This window comes from Equus asinus, chromosome 29 (genome assembly GCF_041296235.1).
Source record: "Equus asinus isolate D_3611 breed Donkey chromosome 29, EquAss-T2T_v2, whole genome shotgun sequence".
NCBI classification, from domain to species: Eukaryota; Metazoa; Chordata; class Mammalia; order Perissodactyla; family Equidae; genus Equus; species Equus asinus.
The window spans coordinates 40,470,687-40,497,314 of NC_091818.1; the positions used below are offsets into that span (position 1 = coordinate 40,470,687).

General features: G+C 40.9%; 1 protein-coding gene across 2 annotated transcripts in view; it reads left to right on the forward strand.

Moving 5' to 3' along the window:
* Positions 1 to 19,879: 19,879 nt before the first annotated feature.
* The window catches only part of IL15RA (interleukin 15 receptor subunit alpha), a 40,270-nt gene continuing 33,521 nt past the window's right edge, over positions 19,880 to 26,628 (forward strand). Inside the window, exon 1 of one of the 2 annotated variants that reach the window (XM_014845136.3) lies at positions 19,880 to 20,120. In XM_014845136.3, the coding sequence (XP_014700622.1) occupies positions 20,033 to 20,120 (88 nt within the window). In that variant the 5' untranslated portion in view covers positions 19,880 to 20,032. The remainder of the gene's footprint in view (positions 20,121 to 26,628) is intronic. The other variant, XM_044762199.2, reaches the window with a different exon arrangement.

The following is a 26,628-nucleotide window of genomic DNA, read 5'->3' on the forward strand; positions in this document are numbered from 1 at the left end:
CAGATAATATTCATTCCTACATTAATCCAGTCCACCATTTATACACATAGCCAGCACCATAGTTCTTTAAGGTGGGCAACTGCCATCTCCTACATCTGGCCTTTGGGGTCCCTACCAGGTAGGTTTCCATCAGTAACTATGAAAAAAATATTATGTGGTATGTTGACCAAACCAAAAAGGTAAAAACTATATGGAGGATCAAATGACAGAATAATATGAAAAACTGCTAAGAGAATATTCCATGTGGAAAAAAAAAAAGGCTAATAACTACCTTCAAGTAGTCAGGCAAGGCAGATGGCTAGATGTTTGCCATTTCTAATTAGACCTCAGAGAGAAAATCTGGTTTAAGCTCTTTAGATTGGCTTTGAAGAATAGAAACTAATATGAGAAGTTCCTACGTGTTTGAAATCTTCAGCATTTTAGGTGGAGTATATGCATTGGAGCAAAAGTGATTAATTGTGAAAGTAGCACCATTAATCAGCAAAGAAGGACTAAAAGATGCAACAGCAGATGTGCTGATGCATTCCTGTCCTTCCCATGCCCTGTTCTCCACAGTTCAGAGCTGGATGTTTGCAAATTACACTTCTCAGATGCTTTTGCCCCAGCTGCTGGCTAGGTTTGGCTATTTGGAAAGTACTAAAAGGAGTTTGGAATGCAGATAAAGAAGAGAAGCCACAGTCCTTCCTTTTTATCTGCTTCTGGTGGCATCTCCATCAGCAAAAGATGGCTATAGGCTCCAGCAGCCTTTGGCAGTTCCAGTAAAGAGAGCAGTGGTTGACCACTATTAGCTTCTGGGAGTTACAGGCTCCAAAAATCTTGGCGGCTCCAGCAGCATTGGCTTCAACAGCAGCAACAATCTCAACCAGTATCAGCCATGAGTAGGCTCCTGGACTCACAAAACATCACCCCCTCCCTTTTGTTCCTCCAGGCCTTGCTTCCCGCAATACAAATCTCTGAGTTATCTCACCTTTTTCATTTTACACCTTCAGCCCTTCAGACACTCTTGTAACCAGATCCCTGTATTCAGTAAGCTCTGTTTAGGCTTTCATTTCTGGCCAAGATGGAGTGATAGGGACCAAATTTACCCTCATGCATGAAACAACTAAAAAATGGACAAAATATATGAGACTACAGTTTTCAAGATATTGGCAATCAGGCAATGAAGGCTACTGATCTCTAAGAGATGAGTAATAAATAAGGTGAGCCCTATGCTGGTCCCAGCTTGCTACCTTGAGAGGGTGTTCAGGCCATGTGCAGGGAGAAGGAGCCCAGGTGGAGACCAGAAGACCTCCTGAGTTGGAGATGGAGCTGGGTGACCAGGGAGAGCAAGGCAGTTAGAGTTCATGGGGGAGAGAACACAGAGGAAAGGGCAGCACTGAGAGAACCCAGAGACTTGCAGGTTGTGGAAGGACTGCCTCAGGGTCCTTTATTTCAGTAGAGTACTGATCATTAAATGTGTGTGAGGAAACGACTCAAGACCAGGAAAAGAACCACCCTCAAGGATTAGAGGGAACAACACTCAACTCACATGGGGTTGAGAATAACACCTGTTCCTACCAGCCAGCTTGAAGGATCTCTTAATTCCAAAATTCATGGGCCATTGGGTAGGGTGCTCTGAAGGGCATGCCTCAGAATTGGGGAATAATTATCCACGGACTAAAAGCTGCTCTAATCCTGCCTAACACACCTTAAAAGAAAGACCCAAAAGGACCAAAGCATTCCCAAGCAATTTACTGCATCCCAGAGCAAAGCTCGAGAACATTTACAGGAACAGGAATGCAAAACTATCTAGCAACGAACAAGGTAAAACCCACAATCCGGTCAAGAATTACCAGGCATGAAAACAAGCAGGAAAATATGACTCATCATGTGTAAGAAAGTCAAACCGCCAAAATCAAAGCAGAACTGACACAGATGTTAGACTCAGCAGGCAAGCACATTAAAACAGTAATGATAACTTTATTCCATTTGTTTAAAAAGCCAGAGGAAAGATTATACATCTTAAGTAGAGACATGGAAGATATTTTTTTTAAAGATCCAAATCAAACTTCTACACGCAAAACTACAATATCTCAGACTAAAGATACACTGGATGGAAATTAACAACAGGTTAGACATTGCAGAATAAAAGACTAGTGAACTTGAAGGTGTAGTGATTGAAACCATCCAAAGTAAAACACAGAGGGGGAAAAAAAGACTTTAAAAAAATAATAAGATCATCAGTGAGCTCTAGGACAGCTTCAAAAGAAACCACCCAAAATTAAATATAGAAGGAAAAAAGACTAAAAAAAAATAATAGCACAACAAGAGGCTCAACATTACTAACCCTTAGGGAAATATAAATCAGCACTACAATGAGATGCTACCTCACACTCATCAGAATGGCTACTACCAAAGAACCAGAAAATAACAAGTTTTGGCAAAGATGTGGAGAAACTGGAACACTTGTGCACCATTGATGGGAATGTGAAATGGTACAGACACTATAGAAAACAGACTGGTGCTCCTCAAGATATTAAAAATAGAATTACCATATGATCCAGCAATTCCACTTCTGGGCATGTACCCAAAATAATTGAAAGCAAGGTCTTAAAGGGACATTTGTACACTCTTGTTCATTGCAGCATTATTCACAATAAGAAAAATGGGGAAACGCTCCAAGTGTCCACTGACAGACCAATAGACAAGCTAAGTGTGATCTGTGTATGGAAGGAAATATTATCCATCCATAAAAAGGAAGGAAATTCTACAACATGGATCAATCTTGAGGTCATTATGCTGATGAAATAAGCCAGTCACATAGAGACAAATACTGTATGATTCCACTTATAGGAGGTACCTAGAGTTGTCAAATTCATAGAGACAGAAAGTTGAATGGGGTGTTATTGATTAATGGATATAGAGTTTCAGTTTTGCAAGATGAAAAGAGAGATGGATAGTAGTGATGGTTGTACAACACTGTGAATGTAATTAACTGTAAGTGCCCGTGAACTGTACACTTAAAAATGACTAAAATGGTCAATTTTATTATGTTTTTTACCATATTTTTTAAAAAAGACTATTTACTGCTTGATTCTGTTTGTTTCATATAAATTTTATAAAACACAAACTAAGCTACAGTGACAGAAAGCAGATTGTCAGAGGCAAGGGGCAGGGAGGGGAAGGAGTGAGGATTACAAAGGGGCATTGTCTTGATCGTGGTTTTAGGGGTGTAGATGTAAAAACCTCCCAAATTGGGGGCCAGCCCCGTGGCCAAGCAGTTAAGTTCACATGCTCCACTTCAGCAGCCCAGGGTTCACAAGTTCAGATCCTGGGTGCGGGCTTATGCACCACGCATCAAGCCTTGCTGTGGCAGCCTCTCCCGTGGAAGAGCTAGAACGACTTATGACCAGGATATACAGCTATGCACTGGGGCTTGGGGGAGGGAAAAGCAAATTAACATTTGGGACAAAAAACACACAAAAACCTCTCAAATTGTATGCTTCAAATATGTGCAGTTTTTGTACGCCAATTAAATCCTCAATAATGCTCTTTCTTAAAAAATCATCTCTGGGGGGCTGGCCCCGTGGCCGAGTGGTTAAGTTCTCGCGCTCCGCTGCAGGCGGCCCAGTGTTTCGTTGGTTCGAATCCTGGGTGCGGACATGGCACTGCTCATCAAACCACGCTGAGGCAGCGTCCCACATGCCACAACTAGAAGGACCCATGACAAAAGAATATGCAACTATGTGCCAGGGGGCTTTGGGGAGAAAAAGGAAAAAATAAAATCTTAAAAAAAAAAAAAATCATCTCTGTTTGGAGTTCCTCACTGGATTCTCTCTCTTTTTTTTTTTTGGACTTGTCTCTGACTAAAATGTATCCTGTTCCCACCAGCCTGTAGCTCAGATGAGGCCACGCTGCCGGTAATAACTGTATTCTGGATTCTTGCTCCAGATGCTAATGTAGAACTTCAACCCTACACACGCTCTCACACGCACATTCATGCACCCACACACACACACTCACACGGCGTCACTCAGATGGCTTTGGGAGTCCCCAGGATCTGGTTGGCAGGACCGCCTTGGTGCTAAAACCAGTCACTTGTGCCTGAGAGCCTCGCAGGGTCCTCCGTGACACCTGCATCCTCAGTTTCTGCCTACAACTTTTCTTTCTGTCAGGTTCTCACACACAGCCAAGGAGGCAGACCAAGGGAACAGCCTCAGACACACATCAGGATGTCCTCTCTGTTCCTCCCTGTTCTCCTGCCCCGTAGGTTCATCAGCCATGCCCAGAGGAAGCTGAACTCCAGTGGAGAACTCAGGTGAGCAGGACTCCCAGTCCACGTAGGTCAAGATGACAGTGCTGAGACACCGCCTGTTAGGGCCTCCGGATTTCAAGCGCCCCATGTACTCATTTTACAAATACGTACCACCACTCCCTAGGGAAAACCTGCCAACGGCAGGCTCCACAGCCGGAGTGATAGGACGACATTTTACATCAAGTGTTGCATTTTGGCAGAGTTAGAAATTAAGGCCCCAAACTGTACATTCTGTGCTCCTGTAACCACCCACACTGGGACTTGGGAAAACAGTCACTAGATGCTAACCTGCTGGGTTCAAGGAACGCTCCACTGGGTGTGGGACAAAAGAGGTGGGGGAGTACAGGACACCCCGGGGCACTGGTGCCCTTCCCTCCGCCCCCTCTCACTGCCCTCACGGTGGAGGAGGAGAAAAAAGAAGTGAGACTGTGGCATCGACGGTCAACACTCGCCTCGCCCTGCTCCGTGATGTGTGGAGGAAGGGTAGGTCTGATTCACAGGACCCCGTTACTCTGGCCTTGGGAAAGCACGTAACAAGACCTCTAATCAGTCAGGAAAGGCCAATACCAATCCTTGCAACATCTTTGAGCTTGCTGAGTTTCTGACTTGAGGAAAGCAAATTTTCAAAGGAGCTTCCTGGAAAGAGAAGACTGACACCCTTGCAAAGGACTCATCTCTTTTTCGAGGTTCAATGAGTGTAGAACTTCTCTAACATATTAAGATGACCCCTATGCCTCCCAGTCGGCAAAACCAACTGGACTCAGTCAGCAAGGGAGATTAAGAAATGTAGTTTTCAGGCTTCCTTGGGACAGGCAAAGACCGCCTGGAGAGGACACACAACACATGAACCATAAAAGAAAAATTCGATAAATTTGACTTTATCAAAGTTAAAACTTCTGCTCATCAAAAGAAAAATTAAAATAGCCAATCCAAAGACAGGGAGAAAATATTTGCAAAATGCATATTGACAAAGGACTTTTATCCAAAATATATAAAGAACAAACAAATCAATATTTAAAAATGGCAAAAAAAGAAAAAAAACTTGCACAGGCAAAGAGAATTGACAATAAGAACGTGGAAAAAGTGCTCAGCATCAGAGAAAGGCAAAGCAAATTCACAAGGAGGTACCACTACAACACTAGGAAGTTTTAAAGAATATTTTTTTAAAAATTGGCTAAAATGAAAAAGACAAAAAAACCCACAAATTTTGAAAAGAATGTGAAGCAATCAGAACTCTTATACAGGGCTGGTAGGAGTGCAAAATTTTACAGCCACTTTGCAAAACTGGTAGTTTCTTAAAGAGTCAAACACACATCTACCCTACAGCCTAGCAAGTCAATTCCCTAGTCTTTATCCAAGAGAAATTAAACATTTGTCGATGAAAAGCCTTGTATAATCATTTTCATAACAGCTTTATTCACAAAAGCCAAAAGCTAGAGACAGACCAGGTTTCCATCTACAGATGGATGGATACACAAACTTGGTATATCTACGCAGTGGAACATTACTAAAAAGAACAGACTACTGAAATACACAACAACATGAATGAATCCCAAAATATTAGGTTGAGCAGAAGAAGCTGGATAATGTACAAAAAAGTACATTCTGTGTGATTCCATTTATACGAAATTCCGGATAGGCAAAACAAACTGCGGTGATAGAAATAGATCAGTGGTTGCTCTTGTGAGGTAAAATTGCCCAGACAGAGGCCTCAAAACTGATGAGACAGTACACTTAAAATCTAACCATTTGACTATATGTACAATTTAACTCTATTTTTAAAAAAATGGCCTACCCTCCTTTTTGTTGGGTGTAGTTAGAATGGCCACAGATTGGCTTCTGTAAATAAAGAATATTCAATAATCTTGCTGACCTCTCCATAGAAAATGATTCTACAAAATCATTGTCACGTGAAAAGAATATGCAACCAAAAATATTATAGAGGTATGTTAGGCAGTTAATAAACTTTTTAAATGTTCTATTATTTTTCTGGATTTTATGATATCTGTTTTATTTGTAGACTTTTCAAAACATGTAATTTGTTGTGTTTTATTTTCTCATTCTTTCATTTTTACACCTGAAAGAAGAGAGAAAGTTTATGGCCCAATTTGCTCTCAATGACCCTTAAAAAATCTCCCCATAAAGTCACTTAGGATCTGATGCAAGTATAAACCTAAGCATGCATTCCTAGCTCTCACCTCATAACCTCGGGTGTCCCATAATAACCAGTGCAAAATTACTGGCTCAAAATTTAAAAAAAAAAGTCCAGGCTCAAAGAAATAAGAGGTTACGGGTATGTTGCTGTGGATTAAAATCAAGGGAGTAAGCGTGAACCCTAACTGAGCACAGAAAATGTCCTATTCGTAAGCTCTGCCCATGAAAAACCAAGTCAGCTAGAGGTCATTAAAATTCCGAATAATAATGACTATTATTACCAGTAGCAATAATGATGACTAATAGTAATAATGATGACTAAGAGTAATAATGACAAACCACCAAAAGAGTTCAGCAACTAGGCTAAGAGCCCTACACAAACTCTCACTTGACCCCACCACAACTCCACTTCCGTTCCCACCTTGCAGATGAGAAACTGGAGGCAGAGAGAGGCCAAATCATAGCTAGTGTGTAGGAGAACCCACATGCAAGCACTATGACTTCACCACCAACAGGCTCACGGTCAGGGCCGCGCACTCCAGCCACGTGCCACGCAGTATGACACCAGTGCTTCCCTTCAGAAGGCCCCTAGTAGAACCAGAATGCTGAAGCCAGTCGCTGGTATGAATGTCTTCTCAGAGGTCCAATGATTATTTTAATTCCTATTCTTGTTCTTTGGATTCAGTTTTCTACAACTAATTTGGATCCTAAGTGAATGAAAAGAGAATTGTATTCTATTTAGTCTATTTAGGTCTTCCCGGTGTTCCCGAAAATGATCTCTCTGATTTCCCAGATTGATTTGGGGAGTCGCAAGGGATCATTTGTCAGGAAAGGCTGTCCCTGGCTGGGGGTATATTTATTTACCTATGGCAGGAACCTGGGCCCTGTTCCCTCTACTTTCTTGGGTTTGAAATGGAGGATAGATCTTTTTCCCCATGGTTTCACCGTAGGGGAGCCAAAATCACTCTTCTCTCATTAAAAGTGGTGAGGAAAAAAAGTTTTTCAAAACTGCAAGCAATTTCTATATTTCATAGGCACCTATCAGTCATCAAGTCTTCTTTATCATTTCGCCCCCAGTATTTATTTATTTATATACCTCTCCTGGAATAGTTTACACATGGAGACTTAACTTGCAGATCCACGCATATAGGAAACTTTGGAACAATGAAAGAGGTAGCATGGTGCAGGGACTATTCAATAAAGAAACCTAGGAAAAGTGGGTTTTCCATAGGGGAAGGAATGAAATTAGGTCTCTACTTCATACCATGCATATAAATTAACTCCAGATGGTCAAAAGCCAAACTTCAAACTTTTTATAAGAAAATAAAAGTGAATACCATTCTGACTTTGAGGAAGGGAAGAATTTCTTTAAAAGACCGAAAAAAGTAAAAACCCACCCTGCTAACCGTAAAGAAAAGTTTTAAAAAGTGATAAATTTTACAATATTAAAATTCAAATCTTCCATTCATCTTTTCATCTCTTACTCATGTTTTGATCTTCTGTTCATCAGACAATGCCTTATAGAGAGTGAAAAGTCACATCCATGGGATTTTGATTGGGATTGCATTGAACCTACAGATCAATTTGGGGAAAGTTGGTATCTTAACAATATGGACACTCCAATCCATGAATATGGTATAGCTCTCCATTTATTTAGCTCTGTGCTTTATCTCAGCAACATTTAGTAGTTTCTAGTTTACAGGTTGTACTAGTTTTCTGTGGCTGCTGTAACAAATTATGACAAACTTGGTGGCCTGAAACAGTGCACATTTGTTATCAAATATAAAATGGGTTTTATAGAGCTGGAATCAGGTGTCAGCAGAGTTGCACTCCTTGTGGAAGTCCTAGAGGAGAATCCATTCCTTGCCTTGTCCAGCACCTCTAGGCTGCCAGCATTCCTTGGCTCATGCCTACATCACTCTGACCTCTGCTGCCATCAACATATCTCCTCCTCTGACTCTGGCCATCCTACCTCCCTCTTATAAGGACCCTTGTGATTACTTTGGGCCCACATGGATAATTCAGGATAATCTCTCCATCTCAAGATCCTTGACTTAATGACATCTGCAATGTCCCTTTTGCCATGTAAGGTAACATATTCACGGGTTCTGGCATTAGGTTGTGGACATCTTCGGGGAGCCATTATTCTGCCTACCATGCAGATCCTCCTTAAGGAAGATATTTTTTCTCTTATTGTAAATGGGACTCTATTTTAATTTTCAGATGGCTTGTGGCTAAGATGTAGAGATAAAATTGATTTTTGTAGATTGACCGTGTATCCTGTGACTTTGTTAAATTCACTTATTAGTTCTGCTGCATTAGTCTGAGTTTTCCAGAGAAATAGAACCAAGAAGATATTATGAAGGTTAAGAAGACCCAAGATCTGCAGTCAACAAGCTGGAGTCCCAGGAGGGCAGATGGTGTAGCTCCAGTTGGAGTGTGAGTCCTAGTCCAAATACAGAAGGATGATGTCCCAGCTCAAAGGTGAGGCAAGAGGAGTTCCTTCTTACTCAGCCTTTTTGTTCTATTCAGGCTTCCAATGATTGGATGAGGCCCACCCTCATCAGGGAGGGCCATTTGCTTTTCTCAGTCTACTGATTCAAATGCTCATCTCATCCGAAAACACCCTCACAGACCCACCCAGAATAATGTTTAATCAAATGTCTGGGTCCCCAGTGGCACAGTCAAGTTGACACATAAAATTAACCATCACATTTTTCCACCAATTTTTTACTTTGTAGATTTCTTAAGATTTCCTACATAGACAATAATGTCCTCTGTGAATAAAGACAGTTTACTACTTCCTTTTCAACCCCTATGCCTGTTGTTTACTTACTTATCTTTGTCTTACTGCATTGGCTAGGACCACCTGTACACTGCCGAATGGTAGTTGTGAGAGCATTCATCGGTCCACTGTTCCTGACCTTAGTGGGAGAGAGGTAAGTCCTCCACCATCAAGTATGACATGAGATGTAGGTTTTTCATACATGCTCTTTATCAGGTTGAGGAACTTCCTTTCTATTCCTAGTCTACTGAGATTAAAAAAATTATGAATGGATGTTGAAGTTTGTCAAATTCTTTTCTTTTCTTTTTTTTCACATTTTGAGATGACCGTATGGTTTCTTTTTATTCTGTCAATATAGTGATTGATTTTCAAAGACTGCATCCCTGGCATAAATTTATAAATCCTACTTCATTATTCTTTTTTGTATTTTGCTGGATTTGATATGGTGATATTTTATTAAGAATTTCTGTATCAGTTCAGTGAAGGATATGCTCTGAAATTTTCTTTTCTTGTAATGTTTTTGCTCATCTTTGGTATCAAGGTAATGCTGAATCAGGAAGGGGTTCCTCCTCATCTATTTTCTGCAAGAGCTTGCATAGAATAAGTTTTATTTCATCTTTAAATGTTTGGTAGAATTTATTATTGAAGTCATCAGTACCTGGAGGGTTTTTTTGTGGGAAGGTTTTTAACTACCTAAAGATAAATGTAGATATATTCAGGTTATCTATTTCTTATGGGGTGAGTTTTGGTAGTCTCTGTGTTTTATGAAATTCATTCATTTCACCTCAATTATCAAATGGTTGCTCCTAATATTTCCTAATTACCCTTTTAATGTCTGTAGCATCTACAGTGACATCTATTCCTTAATTCATATTATTTGTAATTTGTCTTTTGTCATTTAAAAAGTCGGTCTGGCTGGAGGCTTCTCAATTTGATCGTGTTTTTCAAAACATCTTCTTACTGCCCTTGATTTTCTGTTTCAATTTCAGTGATTTCTGCTGATGTCTTTATTATTGCCTTCGTTTTGCTTACTTTTAGTTTTATTTGCTCTTCTTTTTCTACTTTCTCTAGGTGGAAGTTGAGATCATTGATTCGAGACCTTTCTTTTTCTTTAATAAAGGCATTCAGTGTGATCCGTTTCCCTCTAAGGTCTGCATTAGCTGCATCCCACAAATTTTGAAATGTCGTATTTTCATCTCATTCAGTTAAAAATTTCTACCTCACCTTGTGATTTCTTCCTTGACCTATGGATTGTTTTGAAATGTTTTGTTGAATTTCCAAGTATTTGAGAATTTTCCAGGTATCTTTCTGTTAATGATGTCCATTCTAATTATGTTGTGGTCAAAGAATATGGCATGTGTGGTATGAATTTCTTTACATTTATCGAGGCTCAGAATAGGATCTATCTTTTATGTCCCAGAAAATGAACCTGGTGGAACGTTCCACGTGCATTTATAAAGAACATGTGTTCTGCCGCTGTTGGATGGATTGTTCTATAAATATCAATTAGTTTAAGTTGGTTGATAGTGTTTTCAATCTTCTGTATCTTTACTGATTTTTTTGGTCTACTTGTTCTGTCAGTTACTGAGAGAGGAATGTTGAACCATACGTCAATCATAATCATAGATTTGTTTATTTCTCCTTTCTGTTCTATCCATTTTTACATAATGTGTTCTGAAGCTCTGTTATTAAGTACATTCACAGTTATAGATTATAATGTCTTGTTGATTAATTTACTCTGTCAGTATGTGATGCTCTTCCGTGTCCCTGAGATTATTCTTTATTCTGAGGTCTACTTTGTCTGATATTCATATAGTTCCTGTTTTCTTTTGATTAGTGTTAGCATGGTGTATCTTTTTCCATTGTTTTACTTTTAACCCATTTGAGTCTTTATATTTAAACTGGGTTTCTTATAGTGAGAATATAGCTGGGTTTTGCTTTTTTAAATCCAATGTGACAATCACTCTAACTTTTTGGACCGCTTCAACCAACTATCAATATGGTTGAGTTTAAACCTATTCTCTTGCTATATGTTTCCTATTTGTCCCATTTGCTCGTTGTTAATTTCTTCTCATTTCCTGCCCTTTTTGAGTATTTTTTATGATTTCATTTTTATCTCCACTCTTGATTTATTAGGTTTGCCTTTTTCTTTTCAGTGGTGGCTCCAAGGTTTATGATATATGTTTTTTACTTGTCACAGTCTATCCTCAGATAATATTATAGCCCTCCACCATGGTCTCAATATATTTCCATTGTCTCTCTCCCATCCTCTGTGCTATTGCTGAAACACATTTTACTTCTACGTGTATTATAAATCCCATAACACAGTGTTACTATTTTTGCTTTAGAGAGTGAATTATCCTTTAAAGAGGTTAAAAACTGAAGAGAACATTTTTCATATTTGCCCACATTTTTGCCATTTCCAGCACTCTTCATTCCATTGTGTAGATCCTAATTTCTTTCTGGTCCCACCTTCCTTCCTTCTGAGAATTTACTTTAACATTTCCTTTGGTATAGGTCTATAGATGGTAAATTCTCTTAGCTTCTATTTGTCTTTAAAAAAAAATCTTTATTTTTCTTTCAATGTGCAAGAAATTTTCACTGAACATGGAATTCTCGGTTGACTTTTTTCTTTCAGTATCTTAAAGATGTCTCCCCATCATCTTCTGGCTTGCATGATGCGAGGCCTGCTGAATGGAGTCACATCTTCCTTACGGACTATTTCACTATTTGCTGGTTGCCTTCTAGATTTCCCCATTATTGCTGAATTTCAGCAGTTGGACTATGATGTGCCTAAGTGTGTTTTTATTTGTATTTATCTTGCTCAGGATTCTCTGAGCTTCCTGGATCCGTAGTTTGTTGTTTTTCATCCATTTTAGGAAAATCTCAGCTATTATCTCTTCTTCTGTCTCCCTCCATGTATGAGTGTACCTGAGTTATGGAGTGCAGACGATTGGGTGAGCAAATATATCTAGCCAACAAGATCGTGGCCTTCAAAAGCCACTAAGATCTGATCTGGAAATGAAATGTTGTAGGCCACCAATGGAACCAGATGTTGCCTCAAAGATTTAAATAATAAAAAATTATCAATTTAGTTTAATTAATAAAGTTTAATTAAAAATTATCTATTAGTAGATAATAAGACTAGTCAGAATTTTCCCCTACAGCTGGACTCACTAGGTTAAATGAAGAAATGATCACTATAAATATGTTGTTAAAGGTAGAATAAATAGAATAATCTTATATACCTCATAACCTTATAAATGTTCTTTCTATTGTATTATAAATTTGATTATTTAAGCTCATGTATAATAAATTTTTTTAAGAAAAACAACATAATTGCATGTTTTTTAATAACTGAAATATAATAAAATTTATTTTAAATCACTAAAAGGTAATGAAAACATGAGGATAGGCTTAATAATATGTTAAAGTTGATGAAAATAAAGAATATACTGTATTTTTTTCCTTCCATCAGGGAAATGAAAATACTATAGCTAATAAAAAGAAAATCTATAAGGGAAAAAACTCCAAGCCTATCTGAAATGTAGTTTTTCTTTTTAGATATATTGTTAGGATAAAGTTTAGTTGTTAGTAAGAGAAAAACCAACAATGACAACGACAAACAAGATAGATGTTTACTTTTCTCTCAAGTTCCAGAAGTTCAAAGGGAGACGGTCCAGACCGGCTTGGTCTTCCTGGGGTCAGGGACCCAGGCTCTTTCTGTCTTATTTCTACTCTCTTGGTGGCTTGTGGCTTCCGTTTTCAGGATTCCTCATGGTCCAACAGGACTGCTGGAGCTCCAGTCACAATGTCTGCATTTCAGCCAGCAAGAAAGAGGAACAATGACGAATGGGACCTCCCCTCCTTTTAAGGCTATTTAAACTAAGTCACAAGATGGAAAACACATCTCTGTTGTTTTCAAATTTCTTTTTCAACTACATCAGCAAACAAAAATTGTCTATTGGTTTTGAGAGAGTATGTGAAGAGAGCGTCTGGAATAAATGAACCATCTTTTAGGTATGCAACTATCTTGCCAAACTGAGCCTCCCCAGTCTACCAGAATGCCAGATTTTAAATCTCTTATTGGCGAATTATTTTTGGAAACATTTTCATTTTAGAAGTCTGTTTAAGTATCTATTTAATTAAAATTGCTACTTTATACTAGAAATATCCCTAATAAAATGACCAAAGCAAACTAACTGGAAAAGTATCTGCAAAATTGTATCACAGCTGTTGCTCGCCTTGTTTCAATAATGAAACAAAAATTACCCATGGACTAAAACTTCCATTTTAAAAACAAGATGTTTAATGTCTTCATGAGAATTTTTTAATTTTTAGGATAGGTAATACAATATGTTTAAAAATAAGGGGAGAAGTCAAATTAAAGACATAAAGATGTGATAAAGCATCTCCCGTCTCGTCCCCATAGTCATAAGGATACACATTTTACTGCTTTCTCGTGTGCTTCTCCAGAGTGTCACTGAATATGTGTGCAAATACAAGCAAATATAACATACTCTTATTTTCTCCCTTCTAACGTAAGAGGCAGGGTAGTATCCACAGCTTTGCATGTTTGTATATTTGTTTTGTTAACACTGTATCTTGGAGATCTTTCCATACTAGTACAAAGAGAGCTAATTTTTTAAATAACTGCATTGTATTCTCTTGTATGCATGTTACATAACTATCCAATCATCCCTTATTGATGGACATTTAGGTTATTTCCCATCTTTGCAATCATTAAGATGCCTTTTAGCACTTTGTTTATGACATAGCTGGAGAAAGCATTTGGGAAAAACAGAGAGAAATTACTCTAATCACAGCTCCAACCCCAGATAAATAGTTTTAAGCTCATAAACAGCTTATGTTTGAACTCAGAATCTGTAATTTCTTACATTTAAAAAGTTACAATGTCTATAAATTATTACATCTTGTAGACATTTTATTCTCAATATTTTAGGTCAAGGACTCTTGAAAAAGCTAAAGAATGCTATGGGTACTTTCTGCAGAAAAGTACACACACACACACAAAATTTTTTGTAAATTGTCCCAAGAAGTCACGGGCCACCTATTGTGATTGGTCACAGATCTAAGATGTTAAAATTCATGAACCAAATTCATTCCAGTAAATTACTATTTCTGATTTCTAACATGACGGGGGAATGGAAACACTTTATAGTTATCTGAATAAAAAGATTACTATCCACCAGATGTTGCAAAGCCTACGGGTCAGCTTTGCATGGCTTGCGAGGGGTTTTGACTTCTAAAATGATAATCACTATTTGTAAACTGGGAGATTTCACACCAGGACCTATGTTTTCAAAGTCTCTCCAGAAATTAAAAATCTAGTGGCAGTGGACACGCTACTCCCTTCCAGTCTACAAGAGCTTTCTGCCCACTTCCTCTCGTCTCATGCCCACGAAGCCTGATGTCTGGCCCTTTTAGGCATTTGGGTTTGGGGTTCTGGGGTAAATCTTGGGTGTGCATTTTTAAAAGCCTAAGGTTCTGTCACTTTCTTCCTTGGTTTTATCCTGAGTTATTTAGAGGTGAACCAAAAACCAAAGGTGAAAGCAGGAAGTTCCTGAAAGGTTTCTTCTTCTTCCAAGCTCTCCTCCTCAGGAGATGAGATAAGGAAGGTAGAGAAGGGTTGGAGTGGAAGAGAAGGACAGACACTCTTTTGTGAAGAAGAAGGAAGAGTCCCGAGGGTGACAGGCCATGTTGGGCTCTTAGGCAGACGTGAGTCAGTAGGGGATGCTCCTGGAGCAACTGGAGTGGAATGTGAAGCTGCTTCATCCTGGGCCAGTTGGCTTCACAAGTCTGTCATCTTAGCTGGGTATGGTCTCGCTGCAGGAAGTGACAGCAGGAGTGGGAACATTGCCCCCAGCTGTTGGAACTTTCACCCAGGGTGGAGCTTCCATCTTCACCATCTGCTCCTGGGGCCTCCTACCCGTCTTCAAGCTCTGGCATCCTGCCTTGACAGATGGCTTGGCTGAGTATCATAGATAATATTTCTCTGAACACTTTCTCAACCCCTAACTTAACATTTTTAGCTGACAGCTTCCTCTGCAATCATTTTAGTTAGTTTACAAAGGATAATGTGTTGTATATTATACATTAGGTATTATAAATCTAACACTGTATTTATTTTTTTGGTGAGGAAGACTAACCCTGAGCTAACGTCTGTACCAATCGTCCTCTATTTTGCATGTGGGTTGCCGCCACAGCATGGCAGACAAATGAAATATGTCCGCGTGCAGGATGCGAACCCTGGCCACTGAAGCGGAGTGTAAGAGACTTTAACCACTGGGCCACGGGGCCAGCCCCAAAATCTAACACTTATTGACCACTTATTACATGTCAGGCACTGTTCAAAATGCTTTTTTATTAATTCATTTAATCCTCACAATCACCCTATGATGTAGGCCCTATTATTCCCATACATGCAGAACCAGAGAGAATGTGGTTTCAAGGTCAATCAAAAAGAAAAATTCCAAAACAACTTTGAGTGCAAAAACAACGAGACTTTAAACAGTTGTCAACTCATTCTACTCTGACACGTTTAAATATTTAAAATTCAAAATCCCTTTCACAGCTTAATTTTTTCAACTACAAAAGTGATTAAATTATGGATATGAGGCTCCAAATTAATATAGTGGAGCGAGTTTTTATCAAGAAATGGATTGGTCTCTTGGAGATTCTTGCTACCAGAGACTCATCACAGGGAAGAAACTAAGAAGTGATTTTCTCTAGGAGCAAAGAAGCTTTTGTGTTCTAGAATTTCGGGCTCTCTCTTCACAGGGATGCGGTTTACAGATTATTTGTTTGGTGTTTGTTTATTTGACTGCAGGGTACCAGGAGGCTGACACAAATAGGCCTTTTCTGGAAGGAAGACCTGGGCTAATTGAGGTATCTGCCTAGATTGTCTGTGGGGAAAACTGGGTATGCAAAAATGTTTCGAAGAGAATGGGGGTGGACTACGTAGAAGAGAGTAAGGTGTGTTTGCTGACCAGAGACCAGAAGGTGGGTCTGGACAATGACCATGAGGAGTAGTCAAGAAGACACAAGTCGTAGCCTCTCCCTATTTTTCCTGGGTTCTGGTAAAACCCAAGGGAAGGGAAGAGAACCATTCGCCATTGTGGGGGAGAGGAATGATAGTAGATTTTTGTTGATCTTGGCATGTAGAAGCTTGCAGCCAGATGTGAGATGATTTACGGAAGTAAAATAGGGAAATGTGGTGTTTTTCATACTTTGAGTTTTGAGAAGCAATTCCTTCCTCTTACGTCCAAGCTTATTTTTTTCCTGCTCTTAAACAAAACTCTTTCTGTGAGTGGAGTAGCTCTCTTTCATTCTCTCCACGTCATTATTTTCACAACCTTGGTTCCCCCGGTTTGCTGCAGCAGCTACATGCCCTTTAACTGATCCCTACACACTTATCTTGCCTTAGTTCCTAAGTCAATGTGTCCCAAAGCCAAGTACGCTATCATCTGGTGAGCATTAGAAATTGTCACCCCCATCTGCGAACCAGTTGGGTCTCGTTGCTAAATGGCTCCTTGAGTCTTCTTGCCATCCTTCAAGAATCTTAGAATTACCATCCAACCCAACGATGCCACCCCTAGGTGATACACCCAAGAGAACTGAAAACATTTATTCACACATAAGCTTGTCCACGAATGTGCATTGCAGTATTATTCATAACAGCCAAAAAGTGGAAACAACTCAAATATTTCTGAACTGGTGAATGAATAAACAAAATGTAGACTATCTATTTAATGGAATATTATTCAGTCATAAAAAGGAATGAAGTACTGATACATGCGACAGCATGGAGGAACCTTGAAAAAATTATGCTGAGTGAAATAAACCAGACAGAAAAGGGCATAGTGTATGATTTCATTTACGTGAAATATTCAGAATAGGAAAACCACAGAAACAGAAGGTAGATTAAAGGTTACCAGGGGCTGGGAGACAGGAAACTGAGAGTGGCTCTAATAGATACTGGCTTTCTTTTTGGGGTAATGGAAATATTCTGGAATTAGATAGGGGTGATGGTTGCACAATATCACGAATATACTAAAAACCACTGAATTATACAATTTAAAATGGTGAATTTCATGTTATATATCTTGGTTTAAACATTTAAGATTCTAAAAAAAAAAAGAATCCATTAACCTTGAGCCACAGCTATCCTCTTCTTGGTCACCCAATCTGTCATCTTAGCCTCCTCAGTCCTGAGGGTCCACTGTCTATACACCTCCAGAGGACAATCCATGGCTGAAGACCCTGCTACCAGGCATTGTCTTTCCCGACCCCAGAGCCTGGTCCTTAACTCCAGCTCTGCTCTGAGTGATGGGTGCTTACCAAGTTCCCCACCTCTGTGTGGGGCCTCTGATTTGGCGCCCCTGAACGAACTCTCACCTGAGTCACCCCTGAAGTATGAGCACCACCTCAGGAATCCAGCCGTTCTGCAGCCAGGTCATTTCCTTTGGCCTGAGAAAATGGAGCTTGGACTTTGTTCTCAGAAATAAAGATACCATATTGTTATGGGTGGAAGCGTGCCCTGACTCTCTGTAGGTCAGAATGTGATCTTCTTGGAAATAGGTTCTTTACAGAGGTCAAGTTAAAATGAGGTCATTAGGGTGGGTTCTAGTCCAACATGAATGGCGTCCTTACAAAGAGGAGAAATTTGGGCACAGGGACACGCGTAGAGGGAAGACAACATGAAGAGACACAAGGAGTAGACGGCCATGTGACTGGACTGATGCATCGACAAGCCCAGGAACACCAAGGATGGCCAGCAAACGCCCGAAGCTAGAAGAGGCAAGAAAGGACCCTTTCCTAGAGCCTTCTGAGAGAGCATGGCCCTTCCAACACCTTGATCTCGGACTCCCGAGAGTTCGGATTCTAGAACCGTGAGAGAATCGATTCCTCTTGTTTTAAACCACCTAGTTTTTGGTACTTTGTTATGGCAGCACTAGAAAACAAATACACGTAAAACAGTACAGGGTGACTTGAGGGTGGGTGGCAGAGATTCATACTTTAAAAAAAGAAACCATCAATACTACTCATAGAAAGGGACAACCGCTGATACCAGCAGTGACTTGAATGGATCTCAAGAGGATTACACTGAGTGAAAAAAGTCGACCTTTAAAGGTTACATACTGTATGATTCCACTGATACAACATGCTTCAAAGATGAAATTACAGAGATGGAGAAAAAAAAACAGTGGTTGTCTTAGGGACTTGGCGGGGGGCGGGGGTGGAGAGAAAGGAAGGTGGCTGTGCCTATAAGATAATAGTAGGACGGATCCTGGTGATGGAAACGGTTCTGTGTCTTGATGGTGGTAGGGATCACAGACATCTACACAGGCGACAAAACTGCACAGAACAGAATCCACACGTGCAAATGAATGGATGCGTGGAAAACTGGTAAAACTGGAAGAAGGGCTATGGATTGCATCAACGTCAATTTCCTGGTTGCAATATTGCACTATACTTATTCAAGATGTTACCCTGGGGGACAGATTGAAGCCCAGAGATGTCTAATTTTGCCTAAATTTCACTCCCAGAACTGGGAATTCAGACTGTGCATCTGGAGCTTTCTTGTTATACACTTGTATATAGACTCAGTAATGTTAGACTTAACTTGAGATTCCCAAGGGAGAAAAAAACAAAACACCCAGGGGCTCCCGGAGACCTAGTGGTGACATTCAATGTGCCCTACTTCTGCGTCAGGGTTCAATTCTGGTCTGGACCTACACCACACCTCAGTGGCCATGTTGGGGCAGGGACCCACATACAAAATAGAGAAAGATTAATATAGATGTTAGCTCAGGGTGAATCCTCCTCAGCAAAAAAAAAAAAAAAAAAAAAAAGGTAAACCAAAACGCCTGCAAAAGAGGAGGATGGCAGACTAGGAGAACTCCTCTAACGAAACGAAATAACGAAATGAACTAAGAGATGAGTAACTTTGAGATCCTCCCTCCTTCTCCCTCTCATCCCCATTTCAAATATTTGAAATTTTCTTGGGGAAGCAAGCGGCCGCGGGAGTAAGACAAAGTGGCGGCGCCGGGAGCCAGAGCAGGAGCGAGCAGGTGGCCTGGGCTGCTCCCGCTGCCGGGCCTGGGCGCACAGGGCAGGTGACCTGGCCAGTCGCCCTGCGGCGACAACTGCGCTGTCACCCACCGTGATGAGACTTTCCGGCCGCACGCAGGGCCGCTCACCCGCCGGCTCGTGGTCCAGGAGCGCGGGGAACGTCGGAAAGTTGAAGCCGGAGCCACAGGCGGAGGCAAGCGAAGGGAGGAGAGCCAGCGAGCGGAGAAGCCAGGTGCGAACGCCCCCCAGCAGCGTCTACGGGAAAGTTTGCTTCCCCCGGCTTTGCGCACTCCCTCTGCAGGGGACCAGAGACCCAACGGACTTCTAGGGTCCAGAGGCGAGGAGAGAAGGGGACGGGGCGGGGGGAGCGGGGCCCGGGCTTCCGCAGGTGACGGTCCCGGGTCTGCGCTCCTCGCTGCCGGCGGCGCTCGGGGACCGGGTCTGCGGGGCGGGGGTCACGGCGGTGCCGGGGCTTTTCCTAGAGGGGGTGGGGATGCTGAGTCACGGATCTGTCACAGCTCTTCACCTCTCCCCAGCCCTCCGGGGGCTAAAGCAAAAGCGAAAGCGAATGCGACTCGCGGGGCGGCCAGTGCGGGGAGCTACGCCGGCCGCCTCCTGCGGGACCCTCGCGCATCCGCGGGCGCGGGCGGCGGGGTGGCTCGGCCGCTGCGAGCCCGGGAGGTGGCCGGCGGGAGCGTCCGGCCATGGCCCGGCGGCGGCTCCGGGGCTGCCGGGTCAGCGCCCTCCCCGCGCTGCTGCTGCTGCTGCTGCTCCGGCCGCCGGTGACTCCGGGTAGGGAGAGGCGCGCGCCCCTGGGGGCGGCGGGAGGGGGCCGGGGAGCCCTAGGGGGTCGGCAGCGAGCGCCCTACCGCAGCGGTGAGTCGGTCCGCGAGGAAGGGGGTGTGTGCCCGCCGGGGATCGCGGAGGGAGCGCTGCACCCTCGCGTCAGGGACACGTGGAGACAGCGGTGGGGAACGGCAGAGCGCCCGTGCCTGCGCCCCTACCCAGCCCGGCTTGCCTGGCCACCCAGGGGAGGGAGCCAAGGGGCCAGGCATTTAATTCCACGTCTTCCCAGTTTCCGAGGTAAAGGGGATTGCCGGGCTTTGCGACTGGGGCTCCGGGTTGGAGTTTTACAGCAGTTTGGAGAAATACGTGAGTGTGGTTCTCTGAGCGCCACGAGGAAAGCTGTTCCCGTGTCTCAAGGAAAACAACCCTGTCTCTAACCCTAGGCAAAAGCAAATTATATGGGTGGGTGGTGGTAGGACGGGGTAGGGACTGCGTCGCCAGAGAGATGAAACGTGTTGGGCAGGTTGCACACCTGGGGACCTGGGAAACAACTCCAAATTCTAAGTAGCAGGAAACCGTGAGAGGACTGCGCAGGGGACGGGGTGGGGTGCTGCCTGGAGTACGCGCTCCCAGGCAAAGGGAGGAAGAAATGAAGTTGGTGATGGCTTAGTGTACTCGAGAAGAAATGAAGCTGCTGATGTCTTATCGTACTTGAGAAGAAATGAAGTTGGTGATGGCTTGCTGTATTTGAGAAGAACATAGGTCGGTAGATGTGATCTGAGAGGGAAGAAGCGAATGAAGGACTCGTAGGTTTTGATCCTGGAAGCTGGAGAGGAGAGAGGAGAAAGGACCGAGGGTTCTGGCTTTATTCACGTTGGCACTTCTTAATCTTTTTACAGTCAGGGAGCTCTTTGAGGGTCGGAGGAGAGCTACAAATCCTCTCCCCAGAAAAATGCATGAATGCACATACTTACAAAACTTCCGTATAATTTTGGGGTCAGGGCCTCACTGAAGGCCACCCATGGACTCCCCGGGAGAGGTACTCACCCCGTGATCTCTTTGTGTGTGTGGGTGTTTGAGCAAGACTTCCAATAACTTACATCCAGTCAGGCCAGTCCACCCAGTACTTGATCCAAGCCGTCCAACCACGGTTGCTGCTGGCTGGTTTGGGGTGAACTCCATAGTCCTGCGAAGTTTCATGAAGTTTTATTTTCAGGAGATTTTTCCCTACATCTGAGGATCTGAGTTATATTGGTGACCTGGTCAGTTTCTCCCAGCTGGCTAGCCAGTGTCCCATGTGACCCCTAAAGAGATGCCGAAGATAGCTGGTAGCCTGGGACAACCCTATTGCACAATATGAAAGTGAAATGCAGCTGTCAGAGCCCAGCAAGGATGAGCCGTCCCTTCACAGTGCAGAGAGGAGCACTCCAGCAAGATCTCTAAGGTCCTCAACTACAGCCTCGCTCTTTGACCTCAGAAAGGTATTGCTGTCATTTCGTAGCTCCTGATGTCCCTTAGTTTTTCTTAAATAGCTTTACTGAGGTATAATTGATAGATAATAAACTGCATACATTTAAACGGCGCACGATTTGATAAGTTTAGAGGTAAATGTATACACTCATGAAACCATCACCACAATCAACAGAGTAAACATAATCATCCTTATCAAAAGTTTGTTCACATCCTGCATAATCCTTACCTCCCACCCAGCCGTCCCCCAGGCAACCACAATCCACTTTCTGTCACTACTGATTTGTTGCATTTTCTAGAATTTATATAAGTGGAGTGGTACAGTATGTACTCTTTCTTGTCTGGCTTCTTTCACTCATAGCAGTTACTCTGAGAATTCTCCATCCGTGTTGTAACTTGTACCTATGGTTATTCCTCTTTGTTGCTGAACAGTGTTCCATTGCATGGCTATCACACTTTGTTTATCCATTCACTTGTTAATGGACGTTTGCATTGTTTCTGGTTTGGGCTATTACATACAAAGCTGCTGTGAACGTTCACACACAGGATTTTGTGTGGACACAGGATTTCATTCCTCTTGGGTAGAAAAAAATGGCTAGGAGTGGAATGGCTGGATCATATGACATGTGTATGTTTAATTTGTTAAGAAACTGCCAAACCACTTTCCAAAGTACTTGTACTGTTTTGCATTCCCACCAGCAGGGTCCAGTTCTTCCACACGCTTGTCAGTACTTGGTATGATCAGTCTGTTTTTTTTTTCTTTTACCTTTTTAAATGTTTTTCCCCCAGCTTTATTGAGATATAATTGGTTTATAACATTGTGTAAGTTTAAGGTGTATAACATGATAATTTGATATATGTACATATTGTAAAATGATTACTAAAATAGGGTTAGTTAACACATTCATCATCTCACATAGTTACCAAATTATGTGTGTGTGTGTGGTTGGCTAGTCTTTTTCATTGTAGCCATTCTAATAGGTGTGTAGTGGTCTCTCATAGTTTTAATTTGCATTTGCCAATAACTAATGATGTTGAGCATCTTTTCATGTGCTTATTTGCCATCAATATATCTTCTTTGGTAAAATGTCTGGTTAAACATTTTGCCCTTTTTAAAAATTGAGTTGTTGAATTATTATTGAGTTTTGAGAGTTCTTTATATATTCTGGATACAAATCCTTTATCAGGTACATGATTTGCAAATATTTTCTCAGAGTCTGTGGCTTGTCTTTTCATTCTCCTAACAGTGCATTTTGATGAAGAGCAAAAAAAATTAATTTTGATGAAGTTCAACTTATTGACTTGTTCTTTTATGTCTTATGTTTTCAGTGTCATATCTAAGAAATCTTTACCTAACTCAAGGTCATAAAGGTTTTCTTTTATATTTTCTTCTAGAAGTTTTATAGCTTTAGGTTTTACATTTATGTCTATGATTCATTTTGAGTTAATTTTTTAAATAATATGAAGTATGGATTGAAGGTTTTGTATTGGTCTGGTTTTGGGCTCTTTTGCATGAGGATATCCAATTGTTCCAGCACCATTTGTTGAAAAGATTATCTCTGCTGAATTGCTCTTACACTTATTTTGAATATCCGATGTCCATATACGTGTTAGTTGCTGTAGACAAAACATCAATATATAAATATCAATTATATTTCTATACATTAGCAATGAACAACTGGAAATTGAATTTAAAAAAAATATCATTTGTAATAGCATCAAAAGTATGAAATATTTAGGAATAACTCTGATAAAAGATGTACACACTGAAAACCAGACCACTGTTGAGAGAAATTAAAGAAGATCTAAACAAATGGAGAGATATACCATGTTCATGGATTGGACAAATCCATATCATTAAGGTGTCAGTTCTCCCCAGAGCAAAATCCCGACAGGCTTTCTTGTCAAACTTGACAAATTGATTCCAAAATTTATGTGGAAATGCAAAAACACCTAGTATAGCCAAAACAACTTTGAAAAAGAACTGAGTTGGAGGAACAGCATTTCTGATTTTGAGACATGTTATCAATTTACAGTAATCAAGACGGTGTGATATTGGAGTAAAGATGGACAAAGAGCTAACAGAATAGAGGGTGCGTGATGCTTTTAAGTAAGCTTGGAAGGGAAGTGGGTCCAAATTATTAAATTTACTACTTGGGTAGTATGATCCTGGTTAGAAATTATAGAGAGTAGCCCATTCCTTATCACCAGCCAAGTAAATAATATAGTCTCAGATCTGGTCCTGCTAGTTTACAGTGTTAATAGACACAGCAAGTTGTTGTCATCTGTTCTTATTCAAAAGGCCTGATTTGAAGGGGAAATCCATCATCTTGGGCAGGAGGCCATTTACTTCCTAAAGATCCTCACGACCTGAAAGGCTGCAGGTGATTTGCCAAAAGCAGCTGGAGAAGACAATGATTTGTTTGAAGATGAATATTCCTGCTCACCAGTTTGGGTTTGGTTGCCCAGGGTCTCATTTCACTTGGGGGTGGTTTTACAATTTATGTGACTTTAAACATTTTTTTAAACCATTTTTTCAGAATTCTGGGGAGTTTTGCCCAAACCTTTTATATTTTATGTCAGATCAATTTTATCTAGTTACTATTGCTTTGTGCTGCTACTGACAGCAAAAAAAAAAAGTGATAAAAACTTAAATATACAAAATATGAGATTTGTTGAAATCAACTTAAATGTTCAACAGTGGAAGATGCATAAATAAAATGGAGTTGCTTTCAAATAGCATGTATCATATGATTCAGTTTTTACTAGAAGATCTAGAAGTAGTTGTCATTGAGTAGCAAGCTGTTATGGTCATGTGCATGTAGCTGTCTGTCTTTTCTTAGTTTTCTCTCATAACTTGACTCACTTTTGTAATAAGAAAAATAAATAAATAATACTACAAAAGACATAACACAAAGATCTAGAATTTTGGATTTTTTCTAATTCATCTTTAATTAATTGTTGCTGATCTTGTTTGGTGATATTTTTATGACCATACATTTTGCACATTTGCTTTACAATCTCACTGCATGTAATGTTTGTGCAAACTACACATACATTTTATAATCCTTGACAATTTGTTTGAACCATTCCTTATTGCTACAGCTACGTGCAGGCTTCAGTTACCTCCCAATGGTTGGATATTTAGGTGGTTTCAAAATGTTTGATGTTCTGGACAGCACAGGGTAGGAATAATTGGATGAAAATTAGTCATATAGAACAAAAAGGGCAAGGGGAAACCTCTCAAAGTCTAAAAACAAAAAAATGGCGGGAATATTTCTGGGGATATCCTTTTTCAATCAAATCATCACTTCAATAGCTTGCTTTGGGCCAAATTACTTTTGCCAAATAGTATATAACCAAGAGAATTAATGTATAAAATCACCTAGTATCTACTCTTGGAGTCATATGCCTCTTACTCATTGCACATGGCTGATTTTATTTGAAGGTTTTCTACTTGGAAAGACTTGATTTTTTTCTGTGGGTGGGGAGCCATTGACGGTCTTTGGGCAGGAGGACGTTATTGATGCTGCATGGTGGAAGGGTTACTCTTGTAAAGAGTGTGAAGAATGAACTGTAGTCAAGAGGGTCTGGAGGCGGGAAGCTAAGCCAGAGGCTTTTGCAATAGTTCCAGTAAGTGGTGAGGAAATCCAGAACCAAGGCAGTGTCGGTAAGGGAGAGAAGAGGGGGCCGATTTCCTCTTGAGTCCTACAAGTGCAGAATGTATTTCATTCTTCCCCTTTTGTCCTTTGACCTACAGCCACTCAACAATTCCAGACCTTCAGAAGTCATTATTTAAGAACGTGAACTATGATGAATTCACCTACCACCCCAAAGGTGTGGTGGGCAACTCAGTTAATGAGCCTGAGAGAGAAAGAATACAATGAGTTAAGGGCAGTGACCTGGCTACAGGTTGTACTTACAGTGAATGCCAAAAGGAAATGTGTTGGCTCAGCTGCCATTTCAGCCAGAAAAATAATGAAGGAAAATGGACTACCGTGAACATGGAGGCCTTTATGCTTTTGCTACATCAGCTTCACAGTGTGCTTCTTGAGGGTAGAAATCACGTCTTAGACTTCTTTGTATCCTACCCACTTAGCATGTTGTAGGCATTTAAATGGTAGAGTAAGAGAAAGAAAATATTGGAATGGAGTCTGACTCTCCTTAAAGAACAGGAGGGGCAAGCTAACCTGATAACTTCTGAACTCTGGATATGAGACTAGGCCAGAGATACTTACACATATTAGACTGTGTAAACTGACTTGATAGATAAAGAAGTCTGATTCACAAGTTCTGGGAAGTAAAAAAGGGGTGTGGTCCTACACACTATTTTGGTGACTTCGTTTAAATGATTGTTAGGACTTGTTTCACATGTTCTTTGGCTACTTCAGAGTTTTGAAAATCCCAGAACCTTAAGTTTACTCCTATTTCCATTACTTCCTCCATTCAAGTCTATATATTCACAAGCCACTAACTTCAGAAAACACCTATCACCTTCGGGGCTTAGCATTTTGAGAGTACCAACTGTGAAATATGTTCACCACCTTCAAGGAGCTTAGAAGATTGCAAACAATGTGAGACTTGGTTGCATTGAATATCTAGGGAACAATGTTATGAGAGAATATGTAGAGTGATTATAATTGAAGTATCAAAAGATGTGATTAAGGCCTGTGGACATGAAAGGTTATTGATACAATCAAATGTATTACCTCCAGTGTACTTATGAGAAAGTCTAGCTTTTATTTATTTATTTACTTATTTTCGGATGTACATCATAATATATTTCAAATTCTGTGTAGATTACATCATGTTCACCACCCGAAAACTAATTATAGTCCATCCCCTCACATGTGAGCCTAATCACCCCTTTTGCCCTCCCCCCTTCCCCTATAGTAACCACCAATCCAATCTCCAATGCTATGTGTTTGTTTGTCGTTGTTTTTATCTTCTACTTATGAGTGAGATCATATGGAATTGGACTTTCTCCCTCTGACTTATTTCACTCAGCATAATACCCTCAAGGTCCATCCATGTTGTCACAAAT